Below are 21,508 nucleotides of genomic sequence, written 5' to 3' on the forward strand. Positions count from 1 at the left end.
GCAGGAGTTCCTGCCATGCAGCCCATGCTCAGCAAGGTACTTCAGTGCGCACCTAACCTTAACTGCATGCAAAGGGACTGGTAGTGTGTTTAAACACAGGAGGTGGAGGCAGTATTCTGTTGAGAACTATTTCACTATGTAAGAATTTTAGATATGGAGATTAAAAAAGAAAAAATCGTATTTTGACCCTCCTTTTTTTTTTTTTCCTTTTTGTTGATATTTTCTAGCTGGTTTGAAGTGTCTGTTTTGTACAACAGTTTTTTCACCTGGCTGCTTGTGTCTTTGCTCTCCCACTGTTGTCTTGCCTTGCTCTGCAGATGCTGTGTGGAACAGCTGGATCAGGTTTACAGGAAAAGTTGGAGAGACCAAAATGAACTGAAGGACAAAGACAGCAGAGCATAATCTTGTAGATCCTCTTGTAGACCGTTGCAAGGGGAAGGAGTTGGCAGACCTCCTCTCTGGAGTAGGAGTGTCTGGCATGTTCACGAATTGAGGGCAAAGTTTCTAGAGCAACTTTCTTACATCTCTCAGTCACTCCTTCCTTGCTCAGGGATGTTTTTTTACGGTTCAAAAAGAGATGATGACAAGCTGGAACAGCCCATCCTGCTACTTAATGCCATTTACACAGAGCTTCTGTCCGATTAGTTTTCAGTCTGCATATTTCAGTCCATGCATCTCATTTATTGAATGCACTTGAGTTCAGTAAGTTTGTTTACAGGAGCTAGGTCAATCTTTCTCCTTTCAAATGAAGCAAACCAAACAAAAATCCTTATAAATATGTATTACTGTAGTTGACAAGTGTTTCTAAAATCGAATTCATGTTTCAGGACCTGTTAGTTCTCAGTTGTAATGAGAAAAAGAAAAGATGTAATTAAAAAAACTGTAAAAAGTAAAACAGCGTTACAATTTTGGGGGAGGAGAATGTACTTCCTCCAGCTGTGATAAAGTTTTTGGAAAAGAACGTGTGGATACAAGTGGTAATTCCTTATTTTAAGTTTAGGTAAGGGGGAAAACAAGACAGAAAATCTTAAGTAGAATAACAAAATATTTGGAAAAAAGTTTCTAGTACTTACAAAAATCAAAGCTTGTTTTTTTAAAAAAATTTTTTGGTTAAATCATTCTCTCTAATTGCTGCTAGCTATAAATTTTGAGTTCAATATATGTGGAAACTGGCGGAAAAAAACACAGGACTTAGAGTTTCAGGATTTATTGGTTTGGAGTTTGTAAAATTAACAGTACAGTTTTAAAAAGCTTAAGTCAAAATTGCTACTTTTTTGTTCTTTTTTTTAAATTTTCTGAATATTCTGCTTTCAGGACTTTTTTCATGCCAAGTGTTTGTTCTTTGCAGGGTCACAAAGCAGATGCCTATGCTTAAATTGAACTTTTTAAGTCCAGCTTTGTATTGTTGTGGAAAATATCTTCTTGGTTTGTTCTCAGCAAGAGCCTGATAAAAGCTCAGAACACAGAAGTTTCTTTATTGCCACTGAGGCCCAGTCCCAAATCTCTTGCTCAAACAGGACAAGTTCTTTGGCAATAGTTCTGTAGGCAGACATTAATGCAGATGTTGCATCATAAATTTGGCTCAGTAGTCAAGTGTGAACACAGAGTAAGAGGCACAGATTGTATCCAAATGCCACATCTCCTACACTGTGGGTGAGAGGGAGTCTTCCTCATGCAAAAGATTTTCTGCAGAGTCTAGAACATTCATTACCTTTAGAGAACCCTTCCTATTGTCATGGGTCACTTCTTTCACATAGGTCGCCCAGGCGAATCCTGGCTAACAAGAGGAAAGTGTGTTTTTATAGGAGAAGGAGAGAGACACAGAGGCCAAGAGGTAAAACCTGAGTTTTTGGATGGGTATCCCCCTGCTTATATCGAAAAAATAATCCCTTTCCTGAACTTCCTGAAAATCTGCCATGAATCACCCTGTTGAGGTACGTATCCTGAAGGGGGAAATAGCAGGTTACAGCTTTGCTGACTAGATCACTTCAGATCTCCAACAAGCTTGTAATGTTGGGTTTTGGTTGCCAAAAAACAGCGTGCTAAATAGCTACGTATACGAAGCCTCCTTAAGCACTGCAAGGAGTGTTTTCTGCCTAACATGTAGTTAAATGTAGATGAGTGATGGGGTTATTTTTAAACTGTTGTAGTCTGCCAAGTCATGACTGCCTTTGCTTCAGCATGTCATGTCATCAGAGACAAATGATGGCCTTTCTGTTTGGGAGCTGGCTGCTTCAGGTCAAGGCTGGTCACTGTGGTGTTCATCATCACCAGGTTGGGTGATCCTGTCACTCCAGGCCCTGCCAGTCCAAAGCTCCTGCCGTGGGCACAACCTCCTATAGTGTATTATGGGGATTCTAAACACAAAACAACTGCTAGTAAGAGAAAGTTACACAAAAGCTTAGATGTGTCCTCATTAGCAAAACTGTACTAGAATCAAATAAAATCCCTTGCCAAGCTGTAGAATTGATTGTCTCAATTTCCAGGGTGGCTGACCATGCTACTACACTGGACACCTCTACCCTGGAAGAGATCTTCTAAACACAGAAGAGATAACAGGACTCTGTTTTGTCCATCATACACAGACAGACATCCTTGCCAGCCAGGTGCCATGTGGCAGAAATATCAGACTTGCCATGGTCTTTTAAGGGGCAGGAATGGCCAGAACACAACTTTTGGGGAAGCCTCCTAAGGAACCTCCTTTTCCAAACGGCTTTCCTCACTCAGATGGATTTGAACTGATTCTGTCTTTGGCAACTTAGTACTGAATGTAATTCCATATTTAAATATATTTATCTGAGGAGAAACTGGGAAGACTCACAGAAGGTACTAAGCAGTAGTGACCAAGAGCAGGAAATTAATTCCCACATCAACTCTTTGATAGCTTTTATAAAGTTGTTCTAGTAATTATGGACAGTGCAGTGGGTTTGGCTACACCAACACTCCTTATTTTTTTTTTTTCTTGCTAAGATACTGTCTGCCTTGCACACCAATATCTGTAGGGTGGTAAATTGTTTAAAGGTGTGGTAACTGCTTCCAGAGATTGTGTACAAAATTTTAAGCAGGACTTTTGTGTCGTGAACTGTAAATGATTTTCTTTAATTATTGATGGTGTCAAAGGCAAAGTCTCTCTGGCCTGTTTTCTCCATTCTTTAAAGCCAGTACTGATTGTCCAGATATAATCACTGAAGAACAATCAATAGTGATTTTTTTTTCTTATTTATTTTCTTTTTTTCCATTTCACTACAGACTTCATTAGTTGTGTTATTTTCAGTTATTATATTAGCAGAGCTAAGTTCAATTACTGTATCTTAATTTTAAAGAAAAAAAAATGCTCTTTTTAAGAAAATGTGATGATTATGTGGCACCACTGAATGTGCTTAATCTTTTTGGTTGAAATCTGTTTTTCTCATTTATCTTCTTTGAGGAAGAACTTCTTTACTGTGAGGGTGACAGAGTCCTGGAACAGGCTGTCCAAAGAGGTTGTGGAGTCTCCTTCTCTGGAGATCTTCCAAACCTGCCTGGATAGCACCCTGTGCCCCGTGCTCTAGGTGCCCCTGCTGGAGCAGGGGGGTTGGACTAGATGATCTCCAGAGCTCCCTTCCAACCTTAAGAATTCTGTGATTCTGTGATTCTATTGCTTTTCTAGTAAGTCTAATCTCAGCAAAAGTGTAACTCATAAAAATCTTTTGTAAAAAGTCTGCTCTTCTGTAAGAATTTAGTTTAATGAATCATTTTCAAGATTCAGGAAATATATTGTCCTGCTATTGTACACTGACACACTATATTAATACAATGTCCTAAAAGATAGATGTAGTAGTGCATGCTGAAATTATATATTTTTTTAATTATAAGAAGTGCTTGATAGAAGTTAGACTTGCTGGTGAATAATGGATCTATAATTCTTGTACATCTGTATATGCTCTCAGTACACATATTCGATTAGATATTCTAGTCTTCTAGAAATAGCATACCTGTTATAGAACACAGTGAGAATTAAATTTGAAACATTAGTATTTCTGGCTATGTGCTGATACAATATCAGCTCATTGTGCAAAGAAAAATCCCCCAATGTGTTTCTTTTTTCATTTAAATAGTATATTATAATTTCCTCTGGCAAATAATCAAAACATACAACTATCTGCCAATTATTTGGGGAGATATTTCCATCTGTCTATTTTAGAGAGAGATTAGAATAATCTATAACAGAAAATCTGTGTCTCTCCCATTTCCCACTCCATTTTCGCCTTCCTGAGCAGGAAATTACAGGTGCTGTTTTCCACACAACTTTGTAAAAACTACTTTAAATAAAAACACTTACAAAAATCAAAAATGAAATAAGTTTTTCTATGATTTGAATGGACCAGCCTGAGAAAAATGCTGGTGTTGTGCATGAGGCTTACTATGCCCTTGCCATCCGGAAAAGAACAGAATTCCTGTTGTTGTGGTTCACTGCTAATCTATCAGCAAGCAGAAAAGAAATATGGCTTCCAAATCAAATTTATATACTTTTGTTTTGGTTTGGATGCCCAGAGAAGATCAAAAGATTACCTTTGTGCTGGTGAATATCTGTCAGATAGATAGCATTTATTATTCCAGATGCAATGTTGAAATCTTTCTGTTGAGAGGAGTTTTAGGTCTTACTGTGGTCAATATCCTAGTAATGTAAGTAAATGTTATCACCCATGGTTTTTACATTTCACATAATAGAGCCTATAAAATAGACAGAATTGCTGCTCAACGACTGCTGAAAGCTTACTTCTCTGTATTTGCCGAACACAGTCTACCTGTACATTAGATTTAAATTAAGTGCTTGTATAACTTATGCTTTAAGTTATGCTAGTTATGTTAAGTTATGCTAGTTATGTTAAGTTATGCTAGACTTATGCTAGTCTTTAACATGCTGTGTGTTTACACGACTGAAAGCAGGTAACATTGTTTAGAATCTTATTTATGATTGTAAATATGTGCAAAATTTTTGTATTTGTGTCTAACGTCTGAAAACTTTTGACAAGCCCTAATTCATCTCTAAAAAAGTAGTTTAAAGTGGACAGTGAAATTACTAGATAACAACTGTGGATATAGTTGTCTGAGATGTTTATTTTTTCTTTACAATAGAGGCATGCACTGTTTGCAGTTTGTGCAGTGAGACTGTCTTCATCTTTTTTTTTTTTTATTTATTTGTATCATGCAAGATAAAGTGTGTTTTACTAGAAATTGCCATTTTTCCTTTTCTTGGCAATAATTAGCTTTTGATTCTGTTAAGTACTTTGAGGTTTCCTCAAAGGCACAGAATAAAGCAGGTTCTGATCTGCAGGAATGATGTGAAAACTTATCTGGGTCTTAGTCATTCTTCTGGCTCTGTTTAATTTCTAGGGTAGCTTTGTATGTGGGCCATGGAACACTTGCCCTAGTACCAGCCCTAATAGGCACCAAACTGTGTTACTACACTTACTCCATTCTTTTGCCAAGACACATCAAAACACTACGATAACTTTGTGTGCATATTTATAATAACATTCAGGCAGTAACTGAAAGTTACTACAAACAAAGAGTGCAATCAAAAAGGTATTTCTTTGCCTGTGGCTCAACATTAGGGGTCCAGATACGAGAGTCTGAACTTCTGGGACATGGCAGTATAGTAACTTATGTGCAGACTGTCCTAGATAGTGTCCTAGAAAGAACTGTGGCAATATTTTTGTACTAGTGGCCATGGGGCTTACATAGTTCAGTATAAAAGAGGGAGAGGTGTGAAAATTTCTAAGTTAAACATTGAGTATGAATATTTCTCAGAATTTGATGACAGAGGTGAAAAACTGATTTTGTGCTACCAATGACGATGCAGCCTTGTTTCCTTGGCCAACTGGGAAGCAGAAAACAGCTACATATGGGCTAAAGTTCTCGGAAGAATGTGCAATAAATAGGTATCTAAAGGAATAGTCCACAGGCTCTCATCAGCTTAACAGTTTGAGGAGGAGAAGAATCATCTTCCAATCTAAGAAATAGTTAGCACCACAGGGCTTGTTTATTTGGTGTGGAGAAAAGACTAGTAAGAGCTTAAAATAATATATCTGCTTGTATAAATCTGTGTCAAACTAAAATGATGTTCACATCTGTAGAAATGTTTTTTTTAATAACTGTTTAAATGTATTTTTTAAATCTAGATCATCGACAAGGAGATTAATCCTTTCGTGGACAAATGGGAAGAAGAAGGACAGTTCCCAGCACATAAAGTATTTAAAATCCTAGGACAGGCTGGATTCCTTGGTGTGGATAAGCCAACAGGTAGGAGAGTGTGCAACTCTTGAATATTGATGATGTTGGTGATAGAATTTTTTGACATTATTTCATTTGTCCCAGATCAAAACATGCTTCAGAATTGAATACAAAGAACACATATTTGCAAGTGACAAGCATGCTCCTTACAGACTGTACAACTACACAAAATGAGTGTACAAGTTCTTATTCTCTTAAAAATAAATATTCTTTAAAAATGATTGTTACCAAAAGTTAGTGAAATCAATGGCATTTCAAATAATCCTTATTATTTTTCTTTCTTCTATTTCTTTATACATATTGAATAATCTCAGTCTTCATTAATAATACCACAGTTTGATGGCATTGAAAGCTTTGTATGATTAGGCCTATCATACTTGGCCCATCATCTGTACAGCATTATAACATATTTTGCCTCACCATTCAGTGATAAAGCTTTGAAGGGTTTTAGACCATTATATCCTAGACTGTCTTTAAAATGCACTACTGAAGCTTGCAGCCCACAGAAGCATGTACAGGACAAGAAGTGATGATATACACAATAAAACCAGAGAAAGTTGTATGTTTATACATATATATTTGTGAAGAGAAAAAAAAAAAAAAAAAGAGAGAGAGAGATCAGGGAATCGGGGAGAGTAGGGGGGTTTCAACTCTTCCTAACTCAGCTAAAACCCATCCATCAAGTTTTGCTTTGGTTGTATGTGATGTAAGATATACTTACATTTTTCCAAATACTACTGTAAGATATTCCTGTGAGAATTCTCTGTTTTGTTTTGTTTTTGTTTTGTTTTTTTTTCTCTTGTTTTCTTATTTGTAGCTAAAAGCTTTAAAACAAAGAAAATTGAAGGAAGCGAGTTTACGTAGACAAGCCTGCAGCAATCTTCATTAATTCAGAGCAGAGTGAAGTAAAAATGATTCAGTATGTAACTGCAAATAATCATCTTTGCAGGGTAGTTTACACAGCCTTAGCTAAGCCACACCACACTGTTACGTTGCTAGGGGACTGTGGAACAATTTATGTTTTTTTTTTTTTACAGATTTCTTTAAGAGGAATTTTTTCATCTTGAAACAAACTTTCAAATTGTTATATATTCTGACAGGGAAGCTTTTTCTTTAGCTATTCAGTTGTTGGAGTTCACAGAACTGTTTAGCTGTGATTGTTTGACAAATCCAATTAAGTCTGATCTGGTACTTTACAAAAATGCTGACAGTTTGAGATTGCAGCTAAGAGTTATTTAAAGGACAAATAGGATTATTAGGTGAAGGAAAAAACACCTCCACTTTCTTACTATAATTAGTTGATAGTCAGATTTGAAATGTGTCTCAGTGGGGTTCTTCACACTGCTATTATTCATTTTGCTTATAAGAATGGTATATTTGCTGTCACATTACAACTCCATCTTTGTTGTTATATGTATCTGAGGAGATGCAAAGTCTTCAGCTGGGATAAGGAACCTTGCTGTTGAGAATACGTGAATAAAACATTGTGGAGGTGGGAACTTTGTATAACAGTCACAAAGTAGCTAGAACAAGAGATAAATTGAGTGAAATGTCACGAAGAAGGGACTTTCAGGAGCAAAGATGATCACAGAGGTTTGCATACACTGACTGAACTTGTATTAATGATTAAAAGTATTTTGTTGTTATCTTTGACGCTTGGATCTCATTTCCAATCTAGCTTATTGGACCTCTACAACTGCAGTTTATAAAACCTATAAAACACTGGATGAAGTTCTCACTGGCACTTGTTCCATCTACTTGTTCATGTTCTCTTCAGAAATATATTGTTGGGCACAAGAAATGCACTAACTCGAGGAAGATTCTGCCTTCACTGCAGCTGAGCAAGGCAATGCCCCACGGCCACCTTTCATGGTGCAGTACATCAGGCACAGCAGAAAGTCCTGAATTTGTCATGATCTGTGAAACAGATGTGTAGCAGTCTTTATGGGAGTTCCTTTAGCAAATGCCTGAAATTTTTAGCCCTTCTATGAGGTTCTTATGCTTGCTATATAGCTAGTGGCTACTTAGCAGTAACTTTATAAAAAAAAAAAAAAAAGACAGATATACCTTTTCTACCTTGCCACATCACTTTTATTATTTAGCTGCTATGTATAAAGAAAGGGAGATCTTGAGGAACTGGAGGAAGCCTGGAGTTTTGGGATATGTGAGAGAAGTCAAAAGGGAGCTTAATTGCTTTGAGGAAGCTGTTCTAGTCCCAGAACAGCCCCAATGGACAGTGTACCTACTTGCTCTTTCCAGAGTAGATCAAAGTTTTAACTCTAATCTTGTATCCCTCCAAGAAACATTCTCTGTTAAAGAATGGTCTTATGTCTTTAAGTGAATTTATTGTAACAGCACCTACAATTTTGAAACAGCAGATTTTCTGCATTTAATTTCCAAAATCATTCTGTTGAACAACTTTTTATTTAATACAAAAAAAAAAATTACCCAGTAAAATTAATTTTGAAGTGTTTGATTGGATAGAAATGGTTCACAAACTTGTTTTGCTTAGATAGAAGGAAACATCTGTTGGACTTCAGATTTGTTGAAACTGGACTTGGTTTCCTTTGTAAACACTATTACATTTATGAACAATGAGCTACTTAATGGGCGCCGGTATGTTATCACTGGAAACTTTCTCTGTGATTGGATACTATTTGTGTTACGAAGTATCCATCAGTATCCACCATTTGCAGTAGTGGGCTGCAAGCTTCATGGTGTTTTTTCCTCTATATTTTTTTCCCCAATTGTTTATGCTTGTACTGAATATTGGCTATGCTGTAGTGGTTCAATATGTTAGCTGAAGGAGTTAAAGACCACAGCAAGGCTAAGCTTGCCTAGATAATTGCTGAATCCTGGATATTACCAATGGATTTAACTTATTACACTCTCCTGTCGGTCCTCTGCTGGGGAAGACTATTTACCTTGAATCATGTATTTCAGTTCTGAACTCTGGTATCATTTATATGATTCAAAAACTAACATTTTCCCTTGGGAAAAAAAAAAAGAAAAAAAAGTATATTATTCTATTAGAAAATTCCTCTTAATCATAAAATATATGGTAAAAATATGAGCATCATTTATGAATAGAAGATATCTTTTTATTCCATGCAAAATCAGTTTTATGGAATTTTATAGAACCCAACATCTCCATATACTTATTACTCCTAATTTATATTTACTGTGTGTTTCTCCTCAAATTATAAACTTTCTGGGCCAGTGAGCTCTTGTCAGTCTCAAAACTAAGAACAGAAAATATTAGGTTAGGCAACAAAAGTATTTTAAACAGCCTTGGAATGTGGCCATTGACCATTTTGCTAAGGGAAGTGGGCAAGACACATTATTTGGGGCATTTTATTTGCAGATTAGATGAAATACTGGAGTAAAAGCTGAGAAGATCCTTGTGGTTATTTCTGATCTTATGGTTTATGAATCAAAATCTCAGCTATTACTTAATTTTTGGAAACCTTGCCAAAGACACAGGCCTAAAATGCTGTATGTGTGCAGATATATATGTCATATGTCCAGATGCAAATGATTATCAGTTGCTTTTATCAGCTGATGCAAAAACATGGGAATTTTCCTGTAAAGATTTGTTGAAAACAAAGGAGCAGGGGGAAAAGAGTGGAATGTCTCTTGTGCTGCATATACTGTGCTGCATATAGCATCACTGTGAACATGAGTGATGATTATGGCTGCTGTTCTGTGTATTTCACTAGCGGTTTCACTGGCAGTCCTATAGGGATATTTAACAGAATACATTTGCATGTACAAATAATTATAATAGTATGTACAAGCAATAACTTTCACTTATTCCTAGCAAACCCTTAGTGGTGTGCTGGCAGAACATGCTCATAAACCTCAAATCAGGACAATATGTTTTAAGACTCATATGTGAGAAAGTATTTTTTCTATCCTTCCTCTACTGCTGGGATATATCTTGCATACTGAACTGCATGAAGTAATGAGCAGTATATTTTGTCACTTGGGAAAACAAAGCATCTGATGAAAAGAAAACATATATTTCAAGTGTTTGATTGCAGTGCTGTGCAATTGGAAAATGATGCACTGTTTTTCCTTAAGAGAGCCTTTTTGCTGCACGTGTCTGCTTGTAACAGAATCACAGAGTGACTGAGGTTGGAAGGACCTCTAGAGATCATCTAGTCCAACACCTGCTCCAGCAGGGACACCTAGAGCACGTGGCACAGGGTGGCATCCAGACGGGTTTGGAAGATCTCCAGAGAAGGAGACTCCACAACCTCTCTGGGTAGCCTGTTCCAGGGCTCTGTTACCCTCACAGTGAAGAAGTTCTTCTTCAAACGGAGATGTATTTCAATTTGTACACATTACCCCTTGTCCTGTCACTGGTCACCACCGCAAAGAGTTTGGTCCCATCCGCCCTTACATTCTCCCCTAAGGTACTTGAACATAGTGGTCAGATCTCTTCTCAGTCTTCTCTTCTCAAGCTAAACAGGCCTAGCTCGCTTAGTCTTTCCTCATACGATAGATGCTCCAGTCCCTTAATCATCTTTGTTGCTCTACACTGGACCCTCTCTAGTAACTCCACATCCCTCTTGTACAAGGGAGCCCAGAACTGCACCCAATACTCCAGCTGCAGCTTCACCAGAGCTGAGCAGAGAGGCAGGATCACCTCCCTCGACCTGCTGACAACGCTTCTCCTGATGCAGGCCAGGATCCCATTGACCTTCTTGGCCACGAGGGCACATTGCTGCTTCATGGTTAACTTGTTGCCAACCAGGACTCCCAGATCCCTCTCCACAGAGCTGCTTTCCAGCAGGTCAATCCCTAATCTGTACTGGTGCCTGGGGTTATTCCTCCCCAGGTGCAGAACCCTGCACTTGTCCTTGTTGAATCTTATGAGGTTCCTCTCGACCCGACTCTCCAACCTGTTTAGGTCCCTCTGAATGGCCGCACAGCCCTCAGGAGTGTTGGCCACTCCTCCCAGTTTGGTATTATCCACAAACTTGCTGTCCTTTCATCCAATTCACTGATGAGCAAGTTGAACAGTATCAGGCCCAGTACTGATCCCTGGGGGACACCACTGGCCACAGGCCTCCAACTAGACTCGACCCCATTTATCACAACCTTTCAGCTCTGCCATCCAGTCAGTAGTGGGAATACAGGTCTAGACTATCTTCTAATGTTAATTTTGTTGTTTTATTCTTGAATATATCTCTCTTGTAAGATTAGATCTTACAAGATTGCTAGTTTGCTAGTGGAAAATTGCTTGGAAAGTTGTGTGTGTTCTCTCTCTCTCTTTCCTTCTTTCCCTTCTCATCCCTCCTCCCCATGATGCTGAGACTTATTATTAAGTGGAATAAAGGAAAGAAGGATCTAGGAGGAATAATGAATTCTGCTACTAGAAGAAGATTTATTAGTTCAGATGAAATAGGGTTTTACAGCTTGTCAGAGAGTAAATGAAACAATTTAAGGAGGTTTGTATGGATAGAAGCTAAACAGGGTATATTTGCCAGAAGACACTTTGTTTGCCCAGAAACATTTCTTTGCTGTGAGGGTGAATCAGCTATAATAGTTGTGCTTGATTTAGTAGGTTTAAACATAGTCAGCTGAACTAATTGCCTGATCTCTGTTTTCACTTATAAAATAATGCAATAGGATGTTAATAATAAAATAATAAAATTCAGAAAAAAAGATTGAGAAGTTTGGGAGAGGTCATTGTGTTCTGATACCAATGAACGAGTAAATCAGGAATCTGAAATTTTTACAAATTATGAGGTCCACCTGTTCTTCCACCAGCAAATAATGTTGATAAATCTTTAAAAAACAATGGAACAAAACTAGTCACTGCTTTATTTGATACAAATTCCTGAAAAAAATAGTGAAGGATGCCAGTGGTTTGGATACCTATTTCAGAATTATGAGGTGCTTATCTGACCTTCTTAACTTAATGAATTGGACTGAAATTTCAGGAACATGTTGGTGTGTGTGTGTGTGTGTGTGTGTGTGTGCATTTCAGCCCTGTACAGCGTCTTGCAAGTGCAGGATGAAGTGCAGTTGAAAATGGTAAGGATGAGACAACATTTGTTGGACTTTACAGATCAAATATCTGAGGTTCTATTTTGAGTGAAACAAGGAAACATGAGTACTTAAGCTCCTATCTGATTTTCCTGCCTCTGAAAATGTTTCAAACATGAATGCTTCATTTTTTGTGCCTTGTTAGGTAGCAGACCAGTACCTTGTGAGAGTAGCTTGTACAGCCATCAACAGCAGTTTTGTAGCAACATCCACCAGAAAGCACCCTTACTGAAGGACAGTGAGTCTTTGTGGAAGAGATAATCTTCCTTTAAATAAAAGATGCTCTGGAGGGATCAGATTAGTCACTGGGATTCTGCTTTTGTACTTGAGACAAGGCAAATCCTCAAGATTGTTACTTGTAACAAAGTACATGGCAATAATCCAACCAACCTTGGCCTACATACACTAATGCCAGAAATTTATGAAATCTGATACCTGCGCCTGGTAGCTACAGCGTATGTCAAAATAGCATTGGGGGAAAATGGTTAAATTTGCCTCTCCTCTGGGAACGGCTCGAAGGGCCAGCAAATGGTCTCGTTGCCCATGTGCAGCCTGACACAGAGTGCTGCTGCAGCTGTTCCGGTGCAGTGTGGTCCTGCTGGTGGTGATACTTGAGCAAACAAGGTTTAGGGAGCACTGTGATTTGTTTCAGACTGACATGCAGTGACAAACAGTAGCTACATACGTGCAGTTAAGTGCTTGAGATCTTGATCCTCAGCTCTTGCACAGCGTACGCAGGTGCAGATTTGGCATGTTGAATTTGACAGGCTTTGGGCAATCTAATGGATCTGCATTGTGTCTCCAAGCTGACAAGGAGCACTGATTCGTCAATTGCCGCTAAAAGATAGATAAGGAAGCTGTTCCTCCAGGTACCATTTACCACCTCACTGCTGAGACGTGGTGATGAGCTTGCTGCTTTGCTGTTCCACCTCCTCCAGGCGTGTGCCTGGTACTGCCTGGATGCAGCTGGGAAGTAGCCTGTCCTTCATTCTCGTGGTTGACCTTAGGTTTGGCATGTACTGTGCTTCATATGGAAATGAGGCTTGTTAATGAGGTCTCCAGGTTGTACAAAAATGTCTGTTTTCACATACCAAGTACATGTCTCCTGGGGACTATAATCCCAAAAAGTGGGACAGAAAAATATCAGAGGAAAAAGAAGGGATATAGTTGCAAAGCTGTCTGGAAATTAAGTTAAAGAGAACATCAGAGTACTCAGGTTTCCAGAATCTGGACAATGCGCCTACCTAACACCTAACTGATCCTGGCTTTTCTACAGGTACTAATGTTCAGACTTCAAGACAGACAAGCCTTATATTTAGCTAGTTTTCTCTCTTCTCTAATGCTGAATTTGTGGCAATAGTAGTTTCCTTATTTCAATAGAAATGAAAGAGAAGGACTTGCATGTATCACTCTGAGGTATTGGTGCGGAATCAGAGGCCAGATCTAAACTGTGGGAGAGAACACATCCTACTCACTGGCCCTGAACTGGATCTAAAGCCAGAGGACATTTCTCAACATAACAAAACACCAGAAGGAAAGATCGAAGCTCCTAATAGCAACTTATGATGATTTCTTTCATAATGGCCCTGGTTTAGAAGCTGTCACTAAACATACGGAGATTAAGGCGCTAAGTATTTGAATTATTTTTTCAACTTCTCTGTTTTATCTGTGTGTGGACTGTTCTTGGTTTTGTTTCCTGCATGCTTCCATGGTTCTGGAGGTTCCTGTATATAAGTTTGGTTCAAATTTCCTTCTGTTTTATAGATAAGTGTACTTAGGCACTAAGTGTGCTTAGGGGTACTTAGGCAACAAATCTGCTAAAAAATCTGGTGTTCTTAATCTTATGATTGTGAAGAGAAAAATAATTCACACCAAAGACAGCAGCTTAAAGAAATACAAAGCATTACAACACCTGGAAGGAATACAGGGGTTGAGACTTTGTCAACTAAGGCCTGTTATTTGGGACTTTCCTTTAAGGGAATTGAGTTTGTTTTTGCATTTCTTCTTGTACTGCTGTGAATGAAATGGCAAGTCTGTCACTTGACAAAGCTTAGACCAATGAATGTGTTTATACTAAAACAAGCTTGGTATTATAAATCTCCTTAATTTACATATGTAAATTAAATAGTTTTATTTTTCCAGCCTCAGCCATTTAACTCTAGATTCTTGACAAATTAGACAGCTTTCAGAAAGGGATAAATGCACGTTTGTGCTTTGAGACATGTCAGCACATAAATATGGATAATGTGAGAAAATTATTTTTGTGAAGCATAGACTTGATTCACTTTTTCCCACTCACTTTTATGTTACTATTTATGTTACTTTAATTTCTCTCCTGAGGCAGAAATGGGCGAAAAATATTGCAACACAGTCACTCAGCGGTCAGTACAGAGAATGGCTGAAGAGCTGCTGGTTTGTGAATGGGTGCAGATCCTGAAGGTCAATAACCACATAGGAACCTTTGAATGACTTGATGGCTTGATGAGGGAATTACTTTCTTCAAGGCTGCAGTAAACTGTGTTGTTCCTACGTTCCTAGGTAGCTGGGTCTGTCCCCAGCTGAGCAAGATAAGAATTTGATGTCCAGGCTGTGCAAACCAACAGCTGATTAAAAAGAAACGAACAAACAAACAAACAAGACAAGAAACATGTTTAGTTTTGTTTCTCCTCATGTAACATTTCTAATCCCTAGTGACCTAGCTAATATGCAAATGTTATTAAATAGGCATCATTAATAATCTAATCCATGGAAGTCTTGCATAAGCTTTTAGTTGTTCCAACATCCATAAGGAAGTTCAGAAGGCACCATACAGGTAGAACTGACTTTCTGTGCAGGTGGAAAACAGGTCTTAACAATATTCTTCAATCTTTCTGACAGGTGGCTATCATTGCAGCCACCTTTATGGATCCTGTCATTAGCCTTGCAACACAACTGTAAGTTTCCTCTGCTACAAACTGGACTCCTGAGGATAATGTTAATCCCTTTTGGCATTTATCCCAGAAAGAACAAAGAAAGGAAAACAACACAAGTTCAGTCACTGTGGATCTGTGACAGGCAACCTGCACACAAAATAAGTAATGCGCAGATTTGTTATAAAAAGATGTCAGGGAAGGATACTGGTAATAAAGAATTTAGCTCCTCTATGCTTAATCCTTAGATATGGTTAAAGGTGCTTCCTTTGCTTGAAACTGAAACGCTTGAGTTTCGACACTCTGTTCTCTGCAAGGATGCAGCAAATTGAGACCACAGTGTTTTGATCATACTGTGTGTGTGGAATAGATACCACTTTATAAAGCTGAAAGTTAACATAGTTTTGTGATGTGGAGCTCATTTTTCTACTACTCTTCAGGTCATTGTTTATACTCATGTAATACTGATTCAGGAACTGTATGATATCCTCTAGTAAGTGAAGTAGGAAATTAAAGACTGGTTCTATTCTGAAATACTTCTTACATCTCTGAAGCCATAAAAATACTCGGAACCTTATCTTTGATGTATGGGCATAACTATGTTGAAATTCCTCTAGAGGATTTATAGGCCTAAATAATGCACCAATTTGTAAATGGATAGTCAGGCCGAACAAACACTCTATTTATCTTCAGTTTCTCCGTAGATTAGTAAACATTAAAAATATGAATTGTTTTTCAAGTGGAGATATGGTATTGGAAATGGAAGAATGAGTAATGTTTTAAAACTAGTTATTTTGAATAGATAATTTGGCCAGTGCAAGATAAATGTCTGGTTCTTTTGTGGGGGAGAAGGTATTTTCTGCCATCACACTTCAGTTTGCTGTGAGCCTTGCAATCCAACGGCTGTGTAAATTCACGAGTGGGGTGAACAGAGCTGGAAGCTAAGGCTTGTGAGATTGCTCTGTTCAGCTGTAATCCAAACTCTCCTTAACGAGAGAAATATTTTTCTATCTTGCTACTTTATAGTGATGAGCACGATTGTATATACATTCTAAATACTATACAATATATAATAAAGTAGCTTTCATTAACATATCTATTCTTCTGCCAGGAGTTGATATCAATCTTGAAAGAAAAGAAATATTCAGTCAGGTTGCAGTTAGGCAAAATATTTTCCTGTGGAAAAGCTTATTCTTATTTTCTGTGTAAGCTTCACATTTTAAATCTTTTGTAGAATAATATTACTCCAGTGCAGTGCTGAGCTATCGTAAGTATCATTCAGGACACTTGCTGCAATAATTAGGCTTTCTTTTGCATTTTTTTTTTTTTGTCTCAAATTAATTGTAACTGCTGAGGGAAGTGCTAATGAGGAGAACTACTTTAAGGTAACTGTGGATATTTTTGTCAAATTTCTGAGGCAATGGAAACTGTCCCGAGCTGTGCAGTCAGAAGTGGACAAGGTATGAGACCAGCACCCTAGTCTTGCCTTCTTGCCCTCAAGAGATTGGGCAAACTGTGTTCTGCTCTTTTAAGGGCATTTCAATCTTTTGCCTGGCCAGTCCTCTTTTGAGACTATTGCTGTTTAATTCACAGTGCTAAGCCAGAAGGTAAAATAGGATATTTTAAGTGCTCGAGAGCCTATGGCCTTGATATTAGAGGATACTTGCTGGTTCTGACTGTTAGTCCTTATTCCCTCCTGGATTGGTAATTTTTCATCCTGATCGTTGTTTTCCCCAGTGGAAGATGAAGTCCATTGTTTAAAACATGCTGTGTTCCCCCATCCTGGAGCCCAGTTTTTACTTTTTTTCACCCAGCATGAATGTCAGTTATTTAATCCATAGCCTTCTGTAAACCATTAATGAGCAATCATTGCTCTGTGTTATTTTCACAGGAATGAGGATTATTCATGCATGAGAGAGATTTCACAACTAGTTTAATTGCCCTTTTTTCTAGAAACTTTAAGCATTCTGACAAACAGAACTCTCAGCAAAGCATTTAATCATATACTTAAACACTGTGTTTCAAAGAAGGTAAGATTTGAGCATGCAGTTTGCAGAAAGATATACTGCTCCCCCCACCATATATAGTTAAACCTGATAAGATGCTCTCCCTGAAGACTAGCATCATTGTGTCAGCAGTTTAATGTAATAGTTTGAGTGGGTGTTGTTTATTTGGCCTTCTGGATATCTTAAATTATGATCTTTAATGAGTAATTCATACCCTTAACTTTCAGGGCTTACATAGCTACAATCTTGGGAAGGAGAATTGGTTTGCAAAAGAATGGAAAAAAATAAAGAGGGGGGAAAAATCAAAACTTAGAGGCTGTGTGAAATTATAGAAGCCTTTAGTCTTGAGAGGAGAACTGAGCAGCATTTTTATATTCAGAGTGCTTTGCAGAACAGAGGTGCTTTGCAGCATTGTTCCTGCCCATGAAATCTGAGCAGCTGCTTCAGTTATGTTGTAGCTACCCTTGCTGGTCTCCACCAACACCTACCTTGAGACAAGGACATCTCAGAGGTTCACTGGGGCAAAGGCAGTGGCTGGGGGTGGGGAGAAGGCATTGAATAACAGATTTTAGGAGAGAAACAGAGAAGAAGCCAAATCGGAGTGAGGATTTAACATTTTTATTTTTTTCCATGCATGTTTGGCTTTCTGTTGCCCTTCAACAACCATGGTCATCTGGAACCAATGCAATTTTATCCCATTTGAAGTGCAGAAAACAAGAAAATAGAAAAATATGTTTCCTGGCTTAAAAAAAAAACATGAAAAGAAAAATTTGAATTAAAACTTGAGTGTTTTTGTTTGCTTTCTTCCCTTTCTCTCAAAGAAACCCATCTATCATTAATCTTCTCATTTCTTCCGTATCATAAAGAGCTGGGAGTAGTTTCAATGTTTAGAATTGCGAAGAAAAAAAAATATGTTTAACCATTGAATTGTTGGCCAGCAGCTAAGGACAATGTGATAAGGGTATTGTCCCTATTAACACTAGAATTATCTGTACACTGAAATTTAATATCACTGTTTTGTCCTTAGAGTATCATCTTTCATATCAGACTTCAGTGTCATTTTTTTCTTTTTCTCAAACAACAAAAAAGTATACTTCATCTTACTTACTAATACATCCAAGTAAACTAATAAAATTAGAAGTTCATAATAACCCTGGTCCAAACTCTTTTGAGTTAGCTCAGCTCTTTTCTGGGACTATTGACTATTATATTGCTAATTTTTTTTTCTGCTTTTGTTGTCAATATATTTTCTTTTTTTTTCTTCCCTTTTTTTTTTATTTATGTAGTTAAATGGGAGACAAGTCAAGAAAAACAGAGTATTTCTTGCAGGACAGTGGTGCTTTCTGAAGATTATCCTCAAATATTAGCTAAAGTTCTGCCTTCATTGGGATCACCTATATTAGCTAAAGTTCTACCTTCATTGGGATCATCTAGTGGAGTTGATAACTTAGTTGTCTCTAATGCAATGGCCAGACTTTCCTGTAAGAATCCAAACTTGCTGTGGGACCTGGTGCCGGCTGGCAGATATCCCCAGTTTGGAGAAGGAAGGGCCAGTCACACAGTGTCGTGCTGGGCTTGAGCGGCAGGGGAAGCTCCTGTCCTGGGAGAAGCTCCTCTCCCCCGGGAGGCCAATCTGCTGTGAACTGCCATGAGCACCACAGCTACAAGTGCTCCTTGGTTTCCCTGGGGTGAGTTTGCTAGTCCACGGGCTAGCAAATCGATAGCAAATTGGTACGCACAGGCAACTGGGAAGATGGTAGGACAGGGAACTTGAGTAACAAAAAAAGTGGGAATAGAATGGTTAAATATTTGAAGGGTAAAGATCTTTCTCCTCAACTAGGAGCCAAGAGCTACTTCTACTTACTATTGTAGCTACTTAGGAATGCTACAGCATTGCTACCTTTCAGATGAAAATGAGCCCAGAAGGGTAAAAAAACCGTGGCTGATACATCTTGAGAAGTATGCAGAAAAATTTGTTCTGAGCTTATAACAGGTGTTTTTTCAGTTTCTTCATAGTGGAATAACTGAATATGGTTACCTTCTGACTGTAGATCAATATTCATTTCTGTGCCAAAATCTTTTTGGTGTTGTCAGACTTTCTCAGTAAAACATTTTTGGTGCAGGACCTTTGAAACAACGTGACCTGTGCACGCGCAGTTGCCTGCAGCATAGGCAGCATGTGCAGTTAACTGAAGGCCTTCACTCCCCTCAACCCCAGGCATTTACAAATTAGCATTGTCAGCTGAGCTGGGAAAACATAGGGCAGAATTAATGGAAAACATCCTTGAATGACTATCCAAGAAGCAGCTGCTTTATTTCTTGATTTATTATCACTTAATGATGTTATGAAAATCTCTAAGGTGACTTTAGTCAGCATTTTCCCCTACTGCTTACTCTGCATGTCAGAGGAAATGAATGACACCTTTAAGTTCACCCTGTCTATTTTTCAGACACCAAGGTCTCTCAGTAGGATAGAAAGTCAGTGAGTAATGTGTCTGTTGAAGCTCATTCCTCAGAAATAAGCAAAGTTCAATATCATATATAGATGGCGGGAACATCTGCAGTTACTTTAAGGAGAGTGACTGTATTTCTGATCAGAAGTTGCTCACTGATTCAGATGGTGGCTTCCTATGCTATCTGCCTTGTGCCAGCTCTCAAAAACCATCCCGTATGCCAGATTAAATACTGTATGGTGGGCTGAGGCCAAAGTCTAGTATGCATGAAGTAGCATGATGGCTGAACCAAGGCTTTAGTCCCAGAAGTGAGGTTACAGTTTCCAGAGATCTGGAATTTATCGCAAGGTGTTAGTTCTACTCTGACCTGAAATACAGTATAGGATGCCACATACTTATAACCTGCTTCAGGGCAGAACTTTGCAATTAAATCCAAGAATCATGGAAATCTAGATTCACCAAAAAAAAAAAAAAAAACCCTCTCTGATTCCCATGTAATTTGCTTCTTTTTCACATTGAAAACTCAATGCAATTATTTTTGCTTCCTTTTTCTTCCTTTTTTCTTTCCTTTTTTTCTTTTTTTTTTTTTTCTTTAAGGCAGATGAGTGGATAGAATCAAACACAGATTGGCTGGAATCTTCCTCTTTATCTCAGCCTACATGGCAGCAACTGATGTGCTGTTTTGTAGCTGACAGAAAGTTTCAGTTAGCTAAGCTTGTTGCTTGCAGCAGCACAGGAAATTCTTTCCACTGTCCAGATGCTTCCTGTGCACAACACTGTCATGCTTGGCCCGTGATTTAAAAAGGAGGGGGAAAAAAAGCTTTTTATTTTGTTTTTAGCCAGGTCATTTGGCACCATGAAGGGAAAATAGCTTTGCTCTTTGGCCAGTGTCACTCTGCCCAGTGCTGTTTTGAAAAATGAAAAGGAATGGTGTAAAGTGAAGTAAAATATTTATTTGTTGAAAGTCTTCCTTAGTTTTCTTCTCCATGCCACATATATGTTGTCCTCTCTGAAATAATCCAATATGTCAGGTTCTGCTTTACTAAAAATTGAAGTTATTACAATGGAGAACTGCACCCCTGTTGTGTTTCAAAGGGTTCATAGAGGCAATCTTTGCACTCTGATGATTTTGCTCTCTGTGAGGGATCTGACTTGGCCAGGTAACATCCTCTGATGTTGCATTTTCCTCTTTACACATCTCCATGTGGGAAAAAATTGCATAAACCATGCATCCTGGTTTATTCTTGTAAAAACTGGAGACTGCTGTACCTGTACAAGAAACTGTGATGCATTTGTTGCATTTGGACAGGTGCTCTGCTGGTCTTGCAGTCATCAAGCTAATGAGACATCAGAAAAACCAGAGGCTCTCAGAAATAAAGGAAGTTCCCTATGTTCTGAGTATCATCTGTCAAACAAAGTTCTGGGAATGTCTCTGCCTAAATAGTGGCTGGATGCCATCAAGTCCTATAATCCTAGAGGAGGTTATGGAGGGAAAGAATAAAGAATGAAATTCCGGGAGGAAAATACTTCACTTAAAGCAGGAGTCATTTCCTCAGGAAATGTTCGGCTCATTCCAGCAAACTTTCTTCATAACTACACTCGAGTTGTGAATCTCTTTTTTCTTTCTTCCCCCCCCCCCCCCGCCAAATTTAAGTTTACTCATCTTTAGTGAAATTACGGTTTTGTCTTTCCTAGAATATTGGCTGAGGAAGACTCTGTTTTGATCTTTAGGAACGTCTGCTGTTACCAGTCACCTTTGAGTCACTAGCAGATCTCTAATGTAGGCAGAAGGTGTTAGGAGTTCTTC

At 38.3% G+C, this 21,508-nt stretch overlaps 1 protein-coding gene and 1 long non-coding RNA gene across 2 annotated transcripts in view; one reads left to right on the forward strand and one right to left on the reverse strand.

Moving 5' to 3' along the window:
* The window catches only part of LOC148592837 (uncharacterized), a 319,289-nt gene that overhangs the window by 110,929 nt on the left and 186,852 nt on the right, over window positions 1-21,508 (reverse strand). The window lies entirely within an intron of this gene.
* Window positions 1,917-21,508, forward strand: part of LOC104581231 (putative acyl-CoA dehydrogenase 6) — a 64,497-nt gene continuing 44,905 nt past the window's right edge. The window contains exons 1-2 of the mRNA XM_088533439.1: window positions 1,917-1,934; window positions 6,165-6,285. Of these exons, the coding sequence (XP_088389565.1) occupies window positions 1,917-1,934; window positions 6,165-6,285 (139 nt within the window). The remainder of the gene's footprint in view (window positions 1,935-6,164; window positions 6,286-21,508) is intronic.

The sequence above is a fragment of the Tinamus guttatus genome, unplaced genomic scaffold (assembly GCF_059628265.1).
Source record: "Tinamus guttatus ecotype Peru unplaced genomic scaffold, ASM5962826v1 Tinamus_guttatus_pri_ptg000503l, whole genome shotgun sequence".
Classification (NCBI taxonomy): Eukaryota; Metazoa; Chordata; class Aves; order Tinamiformes; family Tinamidae; genus Tinamus; species Tinamus guttatus.